The sequence below is a fragment of the Rattus norvegicus genome, chromosome 4 (genome assembly GCF_036323735.1).
Source record: "Rattus norvegicus strain BN/NHsdMcwi chromosome 4, GRCr8, whole genome shotgun sequence".
NCBI lineage: Eukaryota > Metazoa > Chordata > Mammalia > Rodentia > Muridae > Rattus > Rattus norvegicus.
In genome coordinates, this window is record NC_086022.1 from 176443677 (window position 1) to 176461956 (window position 18280).

The following is an 18280-nucleotide window of genomic DNA, read 5'->3' on the forward strand; positions in this document are numbered from 1 at the left end:
AACTCATGCCCTACACAGGAGCAATATGTGCTCATAACCCCTCAGCCATCATCTCTTTAGCCTTTTTATTCTTTTATTTGATGATCTTGTTCAGTTAAAGTATGAAGTCTGCACAAGCTTCCAGAAATAGATTAGCTAATTTTCCCTTTCCCCCTTCTTAGAATAACTTATAGAATAACTTGTATACAGTTATAAACACATTTTCTTTGTAAATTGGATAAAATATACCTTAAAATCTCTGTACCTAATATGAGTAGGTTAATATATATATATATATATATATATATATATATATATATATATATATATATATATTTCTTTTTTGGAGCTGGGGACCGAACCCAGGGCCTTGCACTTCCTAGGTAAGCGCTCTACCACTGAGCTAGATCCCCAGCCCCAGATATTTTGACATATGCACATTTATAGTTTTCAATTAGCAATAATCGTGCCTCGGATAAACCTCATTGGCTACGATACTGCCACTGCGCAAAGCTATATGCACATTTATAAATAACTATGAATGTATTCCAAAATCATTCTACTGAGCCAATATTGTGTTTCTGAGGCAAGTAACCACTAAGTGAAGTTGGGAATTACAGGTTTCCTAAAATGATACTGGCAGTCAAATTTAGACAGCAGGTCCCATCTCAAGATAGCTTCTGGCTACAGCACTCAGCATGATTTTTTACCTGAGTGGGTGCTACAAATATTTGAGGCTTCACATCTAGTCAGGTTGCAAGCAGGAGAGAGTTATGAAGTTTGCAGGAGGTAGAATGACAGATATCATGCTGACTCTGTTGTCCCAACCCCTGAATAAGGGAAGAGTCCCTACTCTCTGTCTATAGATATAAGTTGGTAGGAGCTGAGAGATTTGTTCCCATTTACAGCATCATTGTCCCATGTCTTTGTGTCGAGCTGTCATTTTCTTTTTAATCTCTGTTTTTCTGCCATTCTAGGTCAGCTGAAGATGAAGGTCTCCTCTACTGCTCTGGAGCCTCTACACGGAGACCCTAATTTCATGCATGCACACACACACACACACACACACACACACACACACACACACACACAAGTTCCTTTGAAATAATGGAAGATATTAAAGTATAAAAATAAGAGAGTTGTACCATCCATACCCATTCTGAAAATGAAGCCAAATGTAATCTTATCACTAAAGAGCATGTTATATATGAACAGAGACATTTTATACACTATAAGATTAGATCTCAAAGTTATATTTACCTGAAGCTGTTTATGTCATACATCCTGCATGCCCCGGGCTCACCACATTTCAGGGTTCCCCAATGTAAACAGGTTCTGTCTATCAAAGCTCCAAAGTAAATGGGTGCAGGAATGCCAGCTGCAGTGAAAAGAGAAAGAAAAACAGCTCATTGACAGGAAGAAAGAAATGTTTTTCACTTTATTTGGAAGTACTTTAATTTCCCTATTTTTTTCAAAAAAGAACACATAAATTATGAATCAAATGCTCTAAATATACTTTTATTAATTATAAACTAATGTAAAGTTTCTAGATTTAAAAACAAGAAGTGCAAACTATGTGCAAGATAAGAAGAATGTATTCATTGAGCTCATAATCATGAACCTCATGAATTTTCATAAATGTCTTAGTTGGTTTTTGGTATGTCCTTCTAACATAACCATTTACTTCGCATTTTGTTCTTGAGTCTACTAAAAGATGAAAAGTGTAGCTAAGTTCAGGTAAGTTCTTTAAAGTTCATCTCTAAAGTTACTTCGTTCTCAAACTAATTACAAGTGGTCAGTTCCAAACATAAGTGCTTCAAACAGAAATTCAGGTAACGCCTACAGAGCATTCTTTTTTTTTTTTTGTTTATTAACTTGAGTATTTCTTATATACATTTCGAGTGTTATTCCCTTTCCCGGTATCCGGGCAAACATCTCCCTCCCCCCTCCCCTTCCTTATGGGTGTTCCCCTCCCAACCCTCCCCCCATTGCCGCCCTCCCCCCACCAGTCTAGTTCACTGGGGGTTCAGTCTTAGCAGGACCCAGGGCTTCCCCTTCCACTGGTGCTCTTACTAGGATATTCATTGCTACCTATGAGGTCAGAGTCCAGGGTCAGTCCATGTATAGTCTTTAGGTAGTGGCTTAGTCCCTGGAAGCTCTGGTTGCTTGGCATTGTTGTACATATGGGGTCTCGAGCCCCTTCAAGCTCTTCCAGTTCTTTCTCTGATTCCTTCAACGGGGGTCCTATTCTCAGTTCAGTGGTTTGCTGCTGGCATTCGCCTCTGTATTTGCTGTATTCTGGCTGTGTCTCTCAGGAGCGATCTACATCCGGCTCCTGTCGGTCTGCACTTCTTTGCTTCATCCATCTTGTCTAATTGGGTGGCTGTATATGTATGGGCCACATGTGGGGCAGGCTCTGAATGGGTGTTCCTTCAGTCTCTGTTTTAATCTTTGCCTCTCTCTTTCCTGCCAAGGGTATTCTTGTTCCCCTTTTAAAGAAGGAGTGAAGCATTCACATTTTGATCATCTGTCTTGAGATTCACTTGTTCTACACATCTAGGGTAATTCAAGCATTTCCGCTAATAGCCACTTATCAGTGAGTGCATACCATGTATGTCTTTCTGTGTTTGGGTTAGCTCACTCAGGATGATATTTTCCAGTTCCAACCATTTGCATACGAATTTCATAAAGCTGTTGTTTTTGATAGCTGAGTAATATTCCATTGTGTAGATGTACCACATTTTCTGTATCCATTCCTCTGTTGAAGGGCATCTGGGTTCTTTCCAGGTTCTGGCTATTATAAATAAGGCTGCGATGAACATAGTGGAGCACGTGTCTTTTTTATATGTTGGGGCATCTTTTGGGTATATGCCCAAGAGAGGTATAGCTGGATCCCCAGGCAGTTCAATGGCCAATTTTCTGAGGAACCTCCAGACTGATTTCTAGAATGGTTGTACCAGTCTGCAATCCCACCAACAATTGAGGAGTGTTTCTCTTTCTTCGCATCCTCGCCAGCATCTGCTGTCACCTGAGTTTTTGATCTTAGCCATTCTCACTGGTGTGAGGTGAAATCTCAGGGTTGTTTTGATTTGCATTTCCCTTATGACTAAAGATGTTGAACATTTCTTTAGGTGTTTCTCAGCCATTCAGCATTCCTCAGCTGTGAATTCTTTGTTTAGCTCTGAACCCCATTTTTTAATAGGGTTATTTGTTTCCCTGCGGTCTAACTTCTTGAGTTCTTTGTATATTTTGGATATAAGGCCTCTATCTGTTGTAGGATTGGTAAAGATCTTTTCCCAATCTGTTGTTGCCCTTTTGTCCTAACCACAGTGTCCTTTGCCTTACAGAAGCTTTGCAGTTTTATGAGATCCCATTTGTCGATTCTTGATCTTAGAGCGTAAGCCATTGGTGTTTTGTTTAGGAAATTTTTTCCAGTGCCCATGTGTTCCAGATGCTTCCCTAGTTTTTCTTCTGTTAGTTTGAGTGTGTCTGGTTTGATGTGGAGGTCCTTGATCCACTTGGACTTAAGCTTTGTACAGGGTGATAAGCATGGATCGATCTGCATTCTTCTACATGTTGACCTCCAGTTGAACCAGCACCATTTGCTGAAAATGCTATCTTTTTTCCATTGGATGGTTTTGGCCCCTTTGTCAAAAATCCAGTGACCATAGGTGTGTGGGTTCATTTCTGGGTCTTCAATTCTATTCCATTGGTCTATCTGTCTGTCTCTGTACCAATACCATGCAGTTTTTATCACTATTGCTCTGTAATACTGCTTGAGTTCAGGGATAGTGATTCCCCCTGAAGTCCGTTCATTGTTGAGGATAGTTTTAGCTATCCTGGGTTTTTTGTTATTCCAGATGAATTTGCAAATTGTTCTGTCTAACTCTTTGAAGAATTGGATTGGTATTTTGATGGGGATTGCATTGAATCTGTAGATTGCTTTTGGTAAAATGGCCATTTTTACTATATTAATCCTGCCAATCCATGAGCATGGGAGATCTTTCCATCTTCTGAGGTCTTCTTCAATTTCTTTCTTCAGTGTCTTGATGTTCTTATTATACAAATCTTTTACTTGCTTTGTTAAACTCACACCGAGGTACTTTATATTATCTGGGTCTATTATGAAGGGTGCCGTTTCCCTAATTTCTTTCTCGGCTTGTTTCTCTTTTGTGTAGAGGAAGGCTACTGATTTATTTGAGTTAATTTTATACCCAGCCACTTTGCTGAAGTTGTTTATCAGCTTTAGTAGTTCTCTGGTGGAACTTTTGGGATCACTTAAATATACTATCATATCATCTGCAAATAGTGATATTTTGACTTCTTCTTTTCCGATCTGTATCCCCTTGACCTCCTTTTGTTGTCTGATTGCTCTGGCTAGAACTTCAAGAACTATATTCAATAAGTAGGGAGAGAGTGGGCAGCCTTGTCTAGTCCCTGATTTTAGTGGGATTGCTTCAAGTTTCTCTCCATTTAGTTTAATGTTAGCAACTGGTTTGCTGTATATGGCTTTTACTATGTAGTTTAGGTATGGGCCTTGAATTCCTATTCTTTCCAGGACTTTTATCATGAAGGGGTGTTGAATTTTGTCAAATGCTTTCTCAGAATCTAATGAAATGATCATGTGGTTTTGTTCTTTCAGTTTGTTTATATAATGGATCACGTTGATGGTTTTCCGTATATTTAACCATCCCTGCATGCCTGGGATGAAGCCTACTTGATCATGGTGGATGATTGTTTTTGATGTGCTCTTGGATTCACTTTGCCAGAATTTTATTGAGTATTTTTGCGTCGATATTCATAAGGGAAATTGGTCTGAAGTTCTCTTTCTTTGTTGTGTCTTTGTGTGGTTTAGGTATAAGAGTAATTGTGGCTTCGTAGAAGGAATTCGGTAGTGCTCCATCTGTTTCAATTTTGTGGAATAGTTTGGATAAAATTGGTACGAGGTCTTCTATGAAGGTCTGATAGAATTCTGCACTAAACCCATCTGGACCTGGGCTCTTTTTGGTTGGGAGACCTTTAATGACTGTTTCTATTTCCTTAGGAGTTATGGGGTTGTTTAACTGGTTTATCTGTTCCTGATTTAACTTTGGTACCTGGTATCTGTCTAGGAAGTTGTCCATTTCCTGTAGATTTTCAAGTTTTGTTGAATATAGGCTTTTATAGTAAGATCTGATGATTTTTTGAATTTCCTCTGAATCTGTAGTTATGTCTCCCTTTTCATTTCTGATTTTGTTAATTTGCACACACTCTCTGTGTCCTCTCGTTAGTCTGGCTAAGGGTTTATCTATCTTGTTGATTTTCTCAAAGAACCAACTTTTGGTTCTGTTGATTCTTTCTATGGTCCTTTTTGTTTCTACTTGGTTGATTTCAGCTCTGAGTTTGATTATTTCCTGCCTTCTACTCCTCCTGGGTGTATTTGCTTCTTTTTGTTCTAGAGCTTTTAGGTGTGCTGTCAAGCTGCTGACATATGCTCTTTCCTGTTTCTTTCACCTGCAGAGCATTCTTATGCTAATCGTGTTACCAAGTCCTTGGACTTCCTGAATGTGGTCAGTTGGGACATTGCAGATCCAGAGAGAAGCTATCTCTCTCATTGATTATTCATTACCCATCCATGTGTCTGAGTTATTTCCATAACTTCTACCCTCCCAAACACTAGAAATGCTATCAGATATCATCTGAGCCTACAGTATAGAACTCCACATTCTGCTGTAACCAACCTATCAGATGCTTTCAAAGATATATTTGAGAAGTGCTTTATTGATGACTCTGTTCTCCAACTACAAACATCAACATCTGTTACTGTATTGGAACCTGAAATTGTATGACACAAAACTGTTCCCATGCCATGTTGACTCATATTTGATTTAAGAATAAGCCCCCTTATTCCCTTTCATATTAGATCTGTGTTTTTGGCTAATAATATAGATGTTATTCTTTTATTCAAAGAAAAGTAATTGATTTACTAAGGATTCAATCTCCATCTAATGTATGGGGGAAACTTTTCATACCTAATATTCTTATGCAAAATGCATGTAACCCAACTCCAAGTGACTTCTCTTCAGACTTGATACACCTGAAAAATAAATAAATACATACATACATATATAAAAGTTTATCATGCCAGTCCATATCTGCCTTAGCACCCTTCCAATGACACAATTCTAATAGTTAAAACTTTTCATCCTGAAGTAAGAATGATACTGCCTTACCTTTATAAAGTCTACACAGAAAAAGGAGAGTAAGGACTTCTGAAAGCTGGTCCCTGCCTTCACACATCTAAAGCAGGGCTAAGCCCTTTAACAGTTAGTTATTGTCTACTCACCTAGGTAAATCATTTTTCTGGCTACCGTGGCAACCACCACGCTATACTCACTTTAATGGACCCCAAACTCTAAAACCACAAACAAATTAAATATTTATATTCTTAAGTTGTTGGCCAGGCATTTTTTATGCTGATAAAAAGTGCTAAAAAATGTTATATAAAAATTAAAAATAATTGTAGAAGTGATTCCATAGATAAGCAGAGAAAAAAATCATTGTGGAGGCTATGACATTCAGAAAAAGACTTGTTTATACAGAGCTGACAACTTTAGATAATTGTCTCTCCTCTGCAGAAAAAGACAAGATTATTTCAGTAATTTAACATGAAAGAGAGGGCTATAAAGCAGTCAGGATAAAAAATATTCTTATAAATTAGAAATATGGGAAGCTCTTTTAAAATATGGTCTTTTCCCACCAAATATACCTTTAGTTAAAAATAGCATAAGTATTGAGATTTCCTTTTGGATGCAATTCCATGAAAGAGTCCATGAAAACAGAATAGACTAGAAGAGCAATGACAGCTTCCAAATAGCAGCATTATATCATCCATTATTCATATCACAATCATTGAATTCGACAAAGAAAAAAAGAACAAGTAAAAAACACAATTTCAATAGACCTTAACCTTGTTACAAGAACTTACATTAGGGCCTACAAGATGGCTCAGTGGATAAAGTTGCTTGCCACCAAGCTTGAAACACTGAGTTCAATACCCGGAACCCACATACTGGAAATAAAACCAACTCCTGTGATCTGTCTCTTCATTTTAACAGGCATGTCTGGGCATGTGAATACACACACATGAACACACACACACACACACACACACACACACACACACACACACCCCACTCATGCACATGAACAAAGACACTAACTTATACACAAACTGTTTTAAGTAAACATACTTTAAAACATTGATGAGCCATGTTTTTTACACGCAGTGGGAACTTCAGAAAGTTAGACAATTGTGAACATGAGTGAGGGACTGAAGTGTGAACAGGCATTCAGATCTGAGAACATCTCTACAGAGTGTGTTTGGATATTCTAACAGGAGAGTTCAGCTGCTCATGTGCCCTTCACCTATGACCCTCATCCTCTATGAAGAAAAGACCTCATCAACTGAGCCTGCAGCTTTGCCGCTGAGGCACCTGAAGTAGTGAGGGAGAAAGGAGACATCATTTAGCCCCATCAGCTGAATCTGTCTGGCAGGTGATGGGGTGACTTATGTCACAGCCAAATGTCCCTCATTTGTAAGTCTAAGTCTTAAGCCTTATTCACTAGCAAGACTTGGTTCCTTTTTCTAGCCATGAACCCATGAACAAGAACAAAGCATATACCGCATCTCCGTTTCTAGGAATCGAGAATATAACAGCTTACACTGGAAAATGAATACATAAGGTCATGTTTATTTTACTGAGTTGTATATTGGGTAGAATCTGGGGAGAAAGGAAGAATAAACAAGGAAAAGGAGGGGACAGGAGAAGAGAGGAGAAGAAAGAAGAGAAGAACAGAAGTGAAGCAAAGAAGACAGGAGGAAGGGATTTGAATAAAGTGGAGATGAGAAGGGGTTCAAGGTGGGTAGGGAATGTGGGCAAGAAAATGGAAAAACACAGGGAAAGGGAATGAAAAGTGAGAAGCTTGGTCCAGTCTACAAGGATAAACTGTTATGAATGACACATGCAGACTAACTCAACTTTGCTTCTAAATTCCAATAAGACCAGAAAAGGGGGACTGAACCCTTTCACATTGTAAGTGAGTATGAAGTTTTTAGAACTGGAAGAAACACCTCCTTATAACAGAAAACTGTGAAACATATCTCTCAGACTTCCTTGCTTTTTGGCAAGGAGTTGAGTGTCAATCATTGCCTTCACATACCTCCTTTTTAGAGAGTATGTTACTGCATTCTGCTATTGTTTTGTTGTTGCTGCTGCTGCTGCTGCCCCTGCTGTTGTTAATGATAGATTGAGAGCAGGATGTCAAAGGAACCTAGAGCTTTCACACACACAGAGTTTTACTCTCTGCAAGTCAGTTAGCTGGGCCCTAGGAAATGAGTGCCAGGTAACTACTCTCAGAGTTCAGAACAAGACATCCATTCAGTCATCCTTAATAATGGGAGAAGGCAGGAAATGACAGTAGAGAACGATACAGTGAACCTTAAGCTATTGTTAAATTTAGCAGTGCCTTGTAAAGCAGTGCTTAGAGTCTTCATAAATGTACTTTAAGGCATTAAGGCTCTAGGAACCATGGCTCCAGGGGCCTTTTTTGGGAAAAGGAATTTAATAATGATTAAAAACATCTAAATGACATTGATGGGGTAGCTCAGGGGGTAAGGGAAATTTTAATGACACAAGTTCAATCCCCAGAAGCCAGGAACATATGGAAAAATACATTTCAGTGGCATGCATCTGTGGCAGCATTCTCACAGTGAAATAGGAGCAGCCAACAGAATTGCTTGGACACCAAGTATACTGGAGTGCACAGGATTGCTTAAGGTAAAAAGAAGTCTTGATGACTCAAGTTCAGTATTGAGAGCCCAGGAATATACATTAAAAAGTTAAAACATAAAAGGCCAATTTAGTGGCAGGCATCTATAATCCAAGCATTCCTTCAGGGGAACAGAAAGAGCAAACAGGATTGTTTGGGACCTTGGGATCTAGGGATGCTGGAATACACAGGCAGCACAGCAGCAGAAATAAAAAGAGAGATCCTGCCTCAAATACAAGGTAAAAGTAGAGAATGGATTCCCCAACATTGTCTTCTGACCTCCCTGAATTCTTTGTGTCACAAAAGAGCTCACATTGTACAAGCACACCACACATCACACTACACACACACACACACACACACACACACACACACACACACACACACACACTGCACACATACTAAGAAGGACAGAGAGAAATATAAATGAGTTATTTGTTACCTCAGAAGAACCATATACCCTGGAATGCCTGCCAGCGAGTATATGAAACAGCCAAATATTGCTATGATTAAGAAGTACTGCAGCTTGTTGGCACAGTCAGGGCCTTTGTTACACAGGCCCAGGACTGCAGATGAGTTTCCCGATGACTGAATGCAGCTGCAATTCTGAAACACCTGTCACAAAAACCAAACCAAACAAAATAAAACATAAATCTAGGAATTCTAAGGTGAAGTATGTGTATACAGAGTAGACTGAGCTGTTCACAAAAAATAGTAATCTATTTTAAGGTCAGATTACATTTTTCTTTTCAGCAGATGAAGGCTTGGGTCATAGCACATATTAATTCAGTACACAAAACACTAGCCCAAACACTGAAAGGACGTTTACCATGTTGGTTCCTGTTCCAACAGACTTCTCACAGCCTGCAAGGCAGGCTGACATGTATGCCAGGCCATTGTCTCCACACACTGGATCCCATGTGTTCGTTGAGCAGTTACACCTTGTGTTACAGTCAGCAAGGACCTTGTTCTCCACATATAGTTGGTGCTGAACCCTAAAGTGAATTCAAATAATGTTATGGATACTAAAGAACTGCCCAAATACTTTAAATTTTCTCTTCATCTCAGCATTTGCATGTGTGCATGTGAGCGCATGCACACACACACACACACACACACACACACACTCACTCAGGCAGAGACATAGAGAGACAGAGACCTAGACAGAGAGAGAGAGAGAGAGAGAGAGAGAGAGAGAGAGAGGAGGAGGAGGAGGAGGAGGAGGAGGAGGAGGAGGAGGAGGAGGAGGAGGAGGAGGAGGAGGCGAAGAAGGAGAAGGAGAAGGAGAAGAAGAAGGAGAAGGAGAAGGAGAAGGAGAAGGAGAAGGAGAAGGAGAAGGAGAAGGAGAAGAAGAAGAAGAAGAAGAAGAAGAAGAAGAAGAAGAAGAAGAAGAAGAAGAAGAAGAAGAAGAAGAAGAAGAAGAAGAAGAAACATATTATCATGCTTCATCTTTATCTCCCAGAAACAAAAATCATCCATATATCAACATGTGGTCTCTATACTATGTTTTTGGCCCAAAGTTATCTGCTCCAGTGGTTGCATGACTGCTTTTTAAAATTACTTCCAAAACAAACATTAAGTGCTTATCTTATGAGAAAATACAGTGCTTTTAGAGCTGAATTGAGGAGGGCTAATCTCTTATTGATCTGCATGGTGGGAAATAATGAAAGAGTGTTAGCTTGAACAAAACCTGCAATTTTCATTTATAAGATAGATGCTGTATTTAGCTCCCAAAACAGAGTCATTTGAATAACCAAGATGCTCTTATAAGAAAGTGTCCAACAGTGACAATGAGATTTAAACAGGTAAATGTGGGAGTCCAAAGGCTGAATTTAAATCTTTTTCCTAAAACACAGTGTGGAGCCAGCATGATTTGGAGATGGACTCAGTATGTACAACTCTACATTGGGGGTCTTGGAGCCATTTTATTTCAATACACTAATCCCTATTGCATTTCAATTTGTATCTCTTCAAAGTCAATGGAAAAATCCATATCTTAAAGGAGATCCAAATCCAAATCATGTATATGTATATGGTGTATACGCATATGATGTATATGTATATATACATCTATATCAGATATAAATATATATGTATTTACTCATGATTTTATATTAGAAATTATTCTAATCTTATAATTCTTAAGAATTTTGAAAGGAATTTTAGTTTTTACTTTTAATTCAATTTAGTTTTAATCTCTTTTTCTGTGTCTGTGTCTCTGCTTCTGTTTCTCTGTTTCTGTCTCTCTGTCTCTGTCACTTTCTGTCATGTGGGGTGTGTGTGTGTGTGTGTGTGTGTGTGTGTGTGTGTGTGTGTGTGTGTATTGTACAGCAACATGAATGAGGATGTCAGAAAATAATCTTTCACCTTGTTGGAGACCAAGTCCCCTGTTGGTCACTGCCACAAATAGCAGACTAGTAGGCTCATGACCTTTCAGGCTTTTGTGCCTGTGCCACTTAGCTCACTGTAGGAACAGTGGGATTACAGATATTCTACCATCAAGCATTACATGGATTCTGGGCATCTAAGCTCAGGTCCTCCTGCATACTCAGAAAACCCTTGATTATTGAATCATCTCCCTAGTTCTTTGAAAGGAACGTACAGGTATATGTTCTATTTCATTTTAACTGATTGGTTGAGTATATAACTGTGTCCTAAAATAAGGTTTAAAATTCTCATGCTAATACACAGTATGACCAGACATCCCTTGAAATCCAAAATCTAGAACCACAGAGTACATGAAATATAACTATCCCAGTGCCATACAAAAATGCATATATTAATTGACTTACCATGAGTTACATTTAATTATGCTAAATTTGAGACTACTGTAGAAACCATAAAGGCTTACTAACTCAGATAGTTAACTTTAATGCTATCTGTTTATGGGAGTATAAAATATGTAGATAATTGAGGCTACAAAGCTCCAGGTTATTTTCCTTCATTACACTTTAAAGTAGACTAGGATACCACCATTGGAACCACCATATACCTATTGAATCAAAAACTTACTGGTAGTCCTCAGACATCTTTAATGAGCTTACTTCTGCAGGTTTCTATAGACTTGATGGGTTGATGGAAGGAAAATGCAAAATAATCAAGAATCACTGCTATTAAGTCATAATAAAATGATCTGGTTATATTCAATCCATGAAAATATGTACTAGCAATTTGTCAAAACATTATGATCTTCATTAGGAAACAACATACCCTTCATAAGAGGTTGTTAAGCCTGCCACTGGAAAATTATCACAGGTCATCACATAGCTAAGGAAAGACAGAAGGTACTCAGACAGGCAGAGCCAGAATGCTAAGTGTGCAGCTTTCTTGACAGTAACCTTGAACTTCTTCATAATCAAACCACCAATTAAATATCCGAGGCATATTGGAGGTAACATATAAAGACCTGAAATTGCAAGTAAAATGGTATGCATAAAAGAGCAGATAAAAAATATTATGAATTTATCTAGTACGTCTTAGTTAAGAACAAGTTTAACTCCAATATACAGTGATCCTAACCACTATTCACTCACATGCTATATAAAAAGAGGTCTTTATATGTGTATCAAGTCACTTTTAAAAAACTACTAGTGTTTATTCAATCATTTGCAGCAGGTTATAAATATCCTGTAAACATTGCACACACACACACACACACACACACACTCTCACTCAAACACGTACATTTGTTTATGGTATTAGATGTTTCATGTATTTCTTTTGACTCTGTATATTGGGAATTTCACTCAGCTGTGGGTGATTTTGAAGGTTGCTGCTCAGTCCATGTTTTCCGAGTTTAGAACATTTTGTACATTGTTTATGTTGTCCAGGAGTTTTACCCCCTGACTTTCTTTCTCTATATAAAAACCAAATCAAAAAGAATGAAAGAAAAAGAAAGAATGAAAATGAAAGGGGAAGAGAAAATCCTGCTTTGGGTGGATTTGCACGACAACAGCCCCAGGCTTAGAAGAATGCAACCATTCTTTACAACTCCACACCACTGCATTTAATTTATATATGATAGTGAGTGCTTGGATTTGGACTTTCAGAGGACCCTAGATAAAGTGGATAGGTGTCAGACTATGATCCTCACTTTTCAAGAGCAAATTAAGATCCTTGGGTTTAGTGGACTAACAAGAAAAGCAGAATGTGGCTGGACAGATTTGTTAGACCAACATGGTCCAAGCAACTGAACTAGGAGTACTGTGGAGAGCAAAGAAATGTGGAAGTAAAATACAGAATTCCAGTGACTTAAGTATTCCTCTTTGAATTAACATATTGGTGTCTGAAAATGTACTGATAGGAGTTTTTACGAAGATGTCCATAACTATGCTAAGACTTCGTTCTAATTAGAGAGATATCAGAGAGCATATCTATGCCCACTTTCTTTCCCGATTCTTTCTTGATTTCCATGGATACTGGAAAGAAGAAATTTATAAAAAATATCCTAACAGATTTCATTTTATTGTAGTCTCCTTGTGCTATTATCTTACTCTTTATTGTGCTCTTGAGGATAGATATCGTTTATCATGTCTGTGGTGGTTTGAACGTGCTTGGCCCATATGAAATGTTACTATTAGGAAGTGTGGTCTTGTTTGAATAGGAGTGGCCTTTGTTGGATGAAGTACATCATGAAGGGAGTGGGCTTTGAAGCTCTGTCCAGAGTTGAACAGTTAGTTTCTCCTGACTGCAGTCAGATGGACATGCAGAACTCTCAGCTCCTTCTCTAGCATCGCATCTATTGGGATGCTGCCATGTTTCCTGACATGATGAAAATGGACTACGTGTCTGAAATTGTCAGCCAGCTCTAACTAAATGTATGCCTTTTAAGAGTTGCTTAGGACATGGCGTCTCATCACAGCAGTAAAACTAAGAGAATGTACATATGGGAAGGGGGATGCTACTAAAGAAATAACAAAACTACATACCCATAAGGAAGACTACCTCAGCAGTGGATTTTCCATATTGCTGTTCCAGATACTTAGGCATGAAGGTAAATGAATTGATAAATGCATTGAACTGGAGAACACTTATAAGGATGAAAAGCATGTAAATTGGATTGCAGGAGAGGCTCTTCATGAACACAAAGAAATCTGAAATAAGAGAGTGTCGAGTTACCAAGATAACTTAGCCTGGTATTTTGTATCCAATTCTCCTAAAATTTTCTCACAGATTCTGTGTGGTGACAAAAATGCATTTGATCAATCTTTACTCCTATTAGGCTAAACATTGTTTAAGTCACATCTGGAAGGTAATGAGACAACTGGCTATACAAGAACCAGATCACAACTGCACAATCAAACATAACTATAAGGAGATACGATTGCTTCTGTGGTCATACTCTTTCATTTAATATCCTGTGTTCACTAGAGCTGGCTAGTCTGTTCTTTGGAATCTGCCTGAGACTCGATTTGATGAAGTTTTAGTTCAGAATGTAATACTATCAGTACTTTATGCCAGAATGTATAAACTAAGAGCTTAGAAAGGTTCTGGAAATTATGCTACAGCCCAGACAACATCATCATCTCTCCAGTGCTTTGCAGCAGTACATGCATTAGAAGCTTTATCAGCACCTCGCAGAGCCTCCCTCCAAACTAACCATATACTTGATCACAAAGTGAGCCTCAACAGATACAAGAAAATTAAAATAAATCTTTGCATATTATCAGATCGCCATGCATTAAACCTTGACATTAACAAAAACTGAAACAACAGAAAGCCCACAAACCCATGATAACTGAACAACTCTATATTCAATGACCACTGGGTCAGGGAAGAAATAAATAAAGAAATTAGAGGCTTTCTATAATTCAATGAAAATGTAGGCACAATATACCCAAACTTATGGGACACAACAAAAGCAGTGCTAAGAGAAAAGTTTATAACACTAAGTGCTTTCCTAAAGAAATCGGAATGCTCTCATACTAGCATATTAACGGCACACCTGAAAGCTGTAGAACAAAAGAAACAAAAACACAAGAGGATCAAACAGCCAGAAATAACCAAACTCAAGGCTGAAATCAATAAAATAGAAACAAAGAAAACAATTCAAAGATTCACCCAGGGGTTGGGGATTTAGCTCAGTGGTAGAGCACTTGCCTAGCAAGTGCAAGGCCCTGGGTTCGGTCCTCAGCTCCAGGAAAAAAAAAAAAGATTCATCAAAACCAAGAGCTGGTCCCTTGAGAAGATCAACACGATAAACCCTTATTCAAACTGAATAAGAGGTAGAGAGACAATATCCAAATTAATAAAATCAGAAATGAAAAGTGGTCATAATGACACCAGGGAAATCCAAGGAATTATTAAGTCTTACTTAAGATTATACTCCACAAACTTGGAGGATGTAAATGGAGCACATGATTTTCTCGATGGATTCCACTTACCGAAGTTACATCAAGATCAGGTAAACTATTTAAACAGTCCTATATCCTCGAAGGAAATAGAAACAGCCATTAGCAGTCTCCCAACTGAAAAGAAAAATCCCAAGGCCAGATAGTTTTAGCACAGAATTCTACTAAACAATAAAAGAATTTCAGAAGTTACCACCATTCCTGACTTCAAGCTGTCATACAGATAATTATTAGTAAAACTGCACGGTATTGGCATAGAAACAGATAGGTTGATCAATTATATCAAAACAAACACCCAGAAATGAACCCAAACATTTATGGACACTGGATATTTAACAAAGAAGTCAAAACCATACAATGGGGAAAAAGACAAAAACAGAAAACATTATCAACACATGGGTCTATTTTAACTGAATGTCTGCAGTAGATCCATATTTATCACATTGCCCAAACCTTAAGGCTAAGTAGATCAAAGGAATCAGTGTAAAAGCAGGCACAGTAAATCTAAGGGAACAAAAAGCGGGAAACAGCCTTGAATGCATTTGTACAGGAGACAACTTCCTGTCCAGAACGCCAAAAGCTCAGGCAATAAGAACAATAAGATGCTGTAAAGCAAAAAACACTATCCATAGGACAAAGTAGCAACCTAAAGATTGGGAAGAGATCTTCACCAACCCTACCTCCTACTGAGGACTAATATCCAAAGTATGTAAATAACTCAAGAAATTAGATACCAATAAAGCCACATAATCCAACTAAACACGGGGTACAGAGTTAAACAGACAATTCTCAGCAGAGAAATCTTGAATGGCCAAGAAGCATTTAACATCATTAGTCAGAAGAGAAATACAAATTAATATGACTCTAAGATTCCACTTTACACCCATCAGAATGGCTAAGTTTGAAACCCCAAGAGACAGTGCTGGAAAGATAAAGCACTCTGACTGCTCTTCCAGAGGTCCTGAGTTCAATTCCCAGCAACCACAAGATGGCGCACAACCATGTATAATGGAATCCAATGACCACTTCTGGTGTGTCTGAAGATATCAACAGTGTACTAACATACATAAAATAAGTAAAAACAAAAACAAAAACAAAACAACAAAAACCAAACAACTTCAATTGACAGCATAAGCTGGAGAGGATGTGGAGCAGGGGGAACAAGGCAAACTTGTACAACCACTCTGCAAATCAATCATGACTAGTCTTACCTGAAGACCCAGCAATACCGCTCTTGACCATATACTAAGACGCTCCCACCATACCACAAAGATCCGTTCTCTATTATATTCATAGCAGCTTTATCAGCAATAGCCAGAAACTGGAACAAACCCAGATGCCCCTCAGCCAAGGAACGGATAAAGAAAATGTGGTTCATTTATACAATGGAATACTGCTCAACTATTAAAAACAAGAGCACCATAAAAATTTGCAGTCGAATGGATAGAACTAGAAAATATTCTGAGTGAAGTAACTCAGAATCAAAGGAGATGCATGCTATGTACTCTCTTATAAGTTGATATTTTCCATAAATCCAGATACTATCCTCAGATTCAAACAAGCTAATAATGAGTATCCAGGAGGGGAAGCTTGAATCTCCCTCAGAAGGGAAAAATTAAATTGTCATTGGAGGTGTATGGATGGAGGGGAAATGATGGGAGAGGGGGGTCTGAAGGGGACTAGAAGGGGGCATCAGGTACAGGAAGAGCTGGGGAGAGAGAACAAGGTAAGTGAACTGAAAAAGGTAGTAGTGGGGGGAAGGGAGGTATCTCAAGGACTTGCTAGAAGCCTGGGATAGAGAAGACTCCAGAAAGCTTATGAGGATGACTCCACCTGAGAGTCCTAGCAGCTGGAATAGGGAACCTGAGTGGCCACTTCCTGTAGCCAGGCAGGACCCCCACTGGAGGAATAACAATACCCACCCACCCATGAAACCTTGTGATCCAAAATTTGTCCTGCCTTCAAGCACTGCAGGGACAAAGAAGGAGCAGAGATTTGAAGGAATGGCCAATGAATGGCTTGTCCACCTTAAGAACCATCCTGTGGGCAAGCATCAATCCCTAACACTATTAAAATAATCCGTTATGCTTGTCCATAAGAGCCCATCATAACTGTCCTCTGAGAGGATCCATATAGCAGCTGACTGAACCCCTGCAGAAACCTTCAACTAAACATTAGACTGAACTCAGGGAGTCTTACAGAAGAGAGCGGGGAAAGTTTGAAGGACCTGAGGTGGTAGGGACTCCACAAAATAGCAACAGATTCAATTAGCCTTGACCCTTGGGGCACTTCTAGAGACTAAATCATCAAATCATCAACCAAAGAGCACACAAGGGCTGGACCTAGGATACCTGCACAAATGTAGCAGATCTGTACCCTGGTCTTCATGGGCATTGCCAACAACTGGAATGGAGGCTTAAATGGATTCTGTTGCCTACCTGTGGATCCTATTCCCTTAACTTGGTTGTATTGTCTCACCTCAGTGGCAGAGGATATATGTCTAGTCCTGCAGTGACATGAGATGCCTCCCCATTCTCAGAGATGAAAGGGAAGGGGAATAGAGGCAAGGACCATGAGAGGGGGACCACGAGGAGGGGGCTGTGGTTAGGAAGTGAAGTGAATAAACATATATATTAATGAAAAAAGAAGCAGTAATGATATTTTAAACATCTCAACATGAAGGTCTCTCTATGAGGAATGCTGACTCGTTGGTGCATTACCAAGCACTTTCCAAGTGACTAAGCCAAGACTGTTCCCTTGTTTAAGAAGTGAGAGTCAAATTTGTAGCACCTGTTTCTAGGAAATGGATTGGATCTCACTGGAGAGGATTTGGCTGAAATTCACAGCAAACAGCCTCTTTCCTTCTCATGCCTTCATGTCTCTGTCTTGATTTTCTAATTTTACACTATCCTTCATAAATTGCCCAGAATTCATTGAGAGAAAATTATCAGGAAGATACCATTTCGAAGCAGAGGCAGAGCAGTTTAATGAAAAGAAATGGACTCTAGTGGCAAAAGCCATCTTTATGAGTGAGCTGGTTGCAGTTTGTATTCCTGGGAGCTCTGGAACTCATTCATGTTTGTTGACATCCCTGACCTCCTGAACGAGTCTCCACAGTTCACAGTAACTTTCTGTATGTC

At 38.9% G+C, this 18280-nt stretch overlaps 1 protein-coding gene and 1 pseudogene across 1 annotated transcript in view; both read right to left on the reverse strand.

Annotated features, from left to right (window-relative positions):
- Positions 1-18280, reverse strand: part of Slco1a4 (solute carrier organic anion transporter family, member 1a4) — a 54743-nt gene that overhangs the window by 2573 nt on the left and 33890 nt on the right. Inside the window, 6 exon segments of the mRNA NM_131906.1 lie at positions 1240-1357; positions 5991-6055; positions 9233-9405; positions 9620-9785; positions 12001-12196; positions 13719-13883. Coding sequence (NP_571981.1) covers positions 1240-1357; positions 5991-6055; positions 9233-9405; positions 9620-9785; positions 12001-12196; positions 13719-13883 — 883 coding nt within the window.
- LOC120102773 (U4 spliceosomal RNA) lies at positions 302-494 on the reverse strand (annotated as a pseudogene).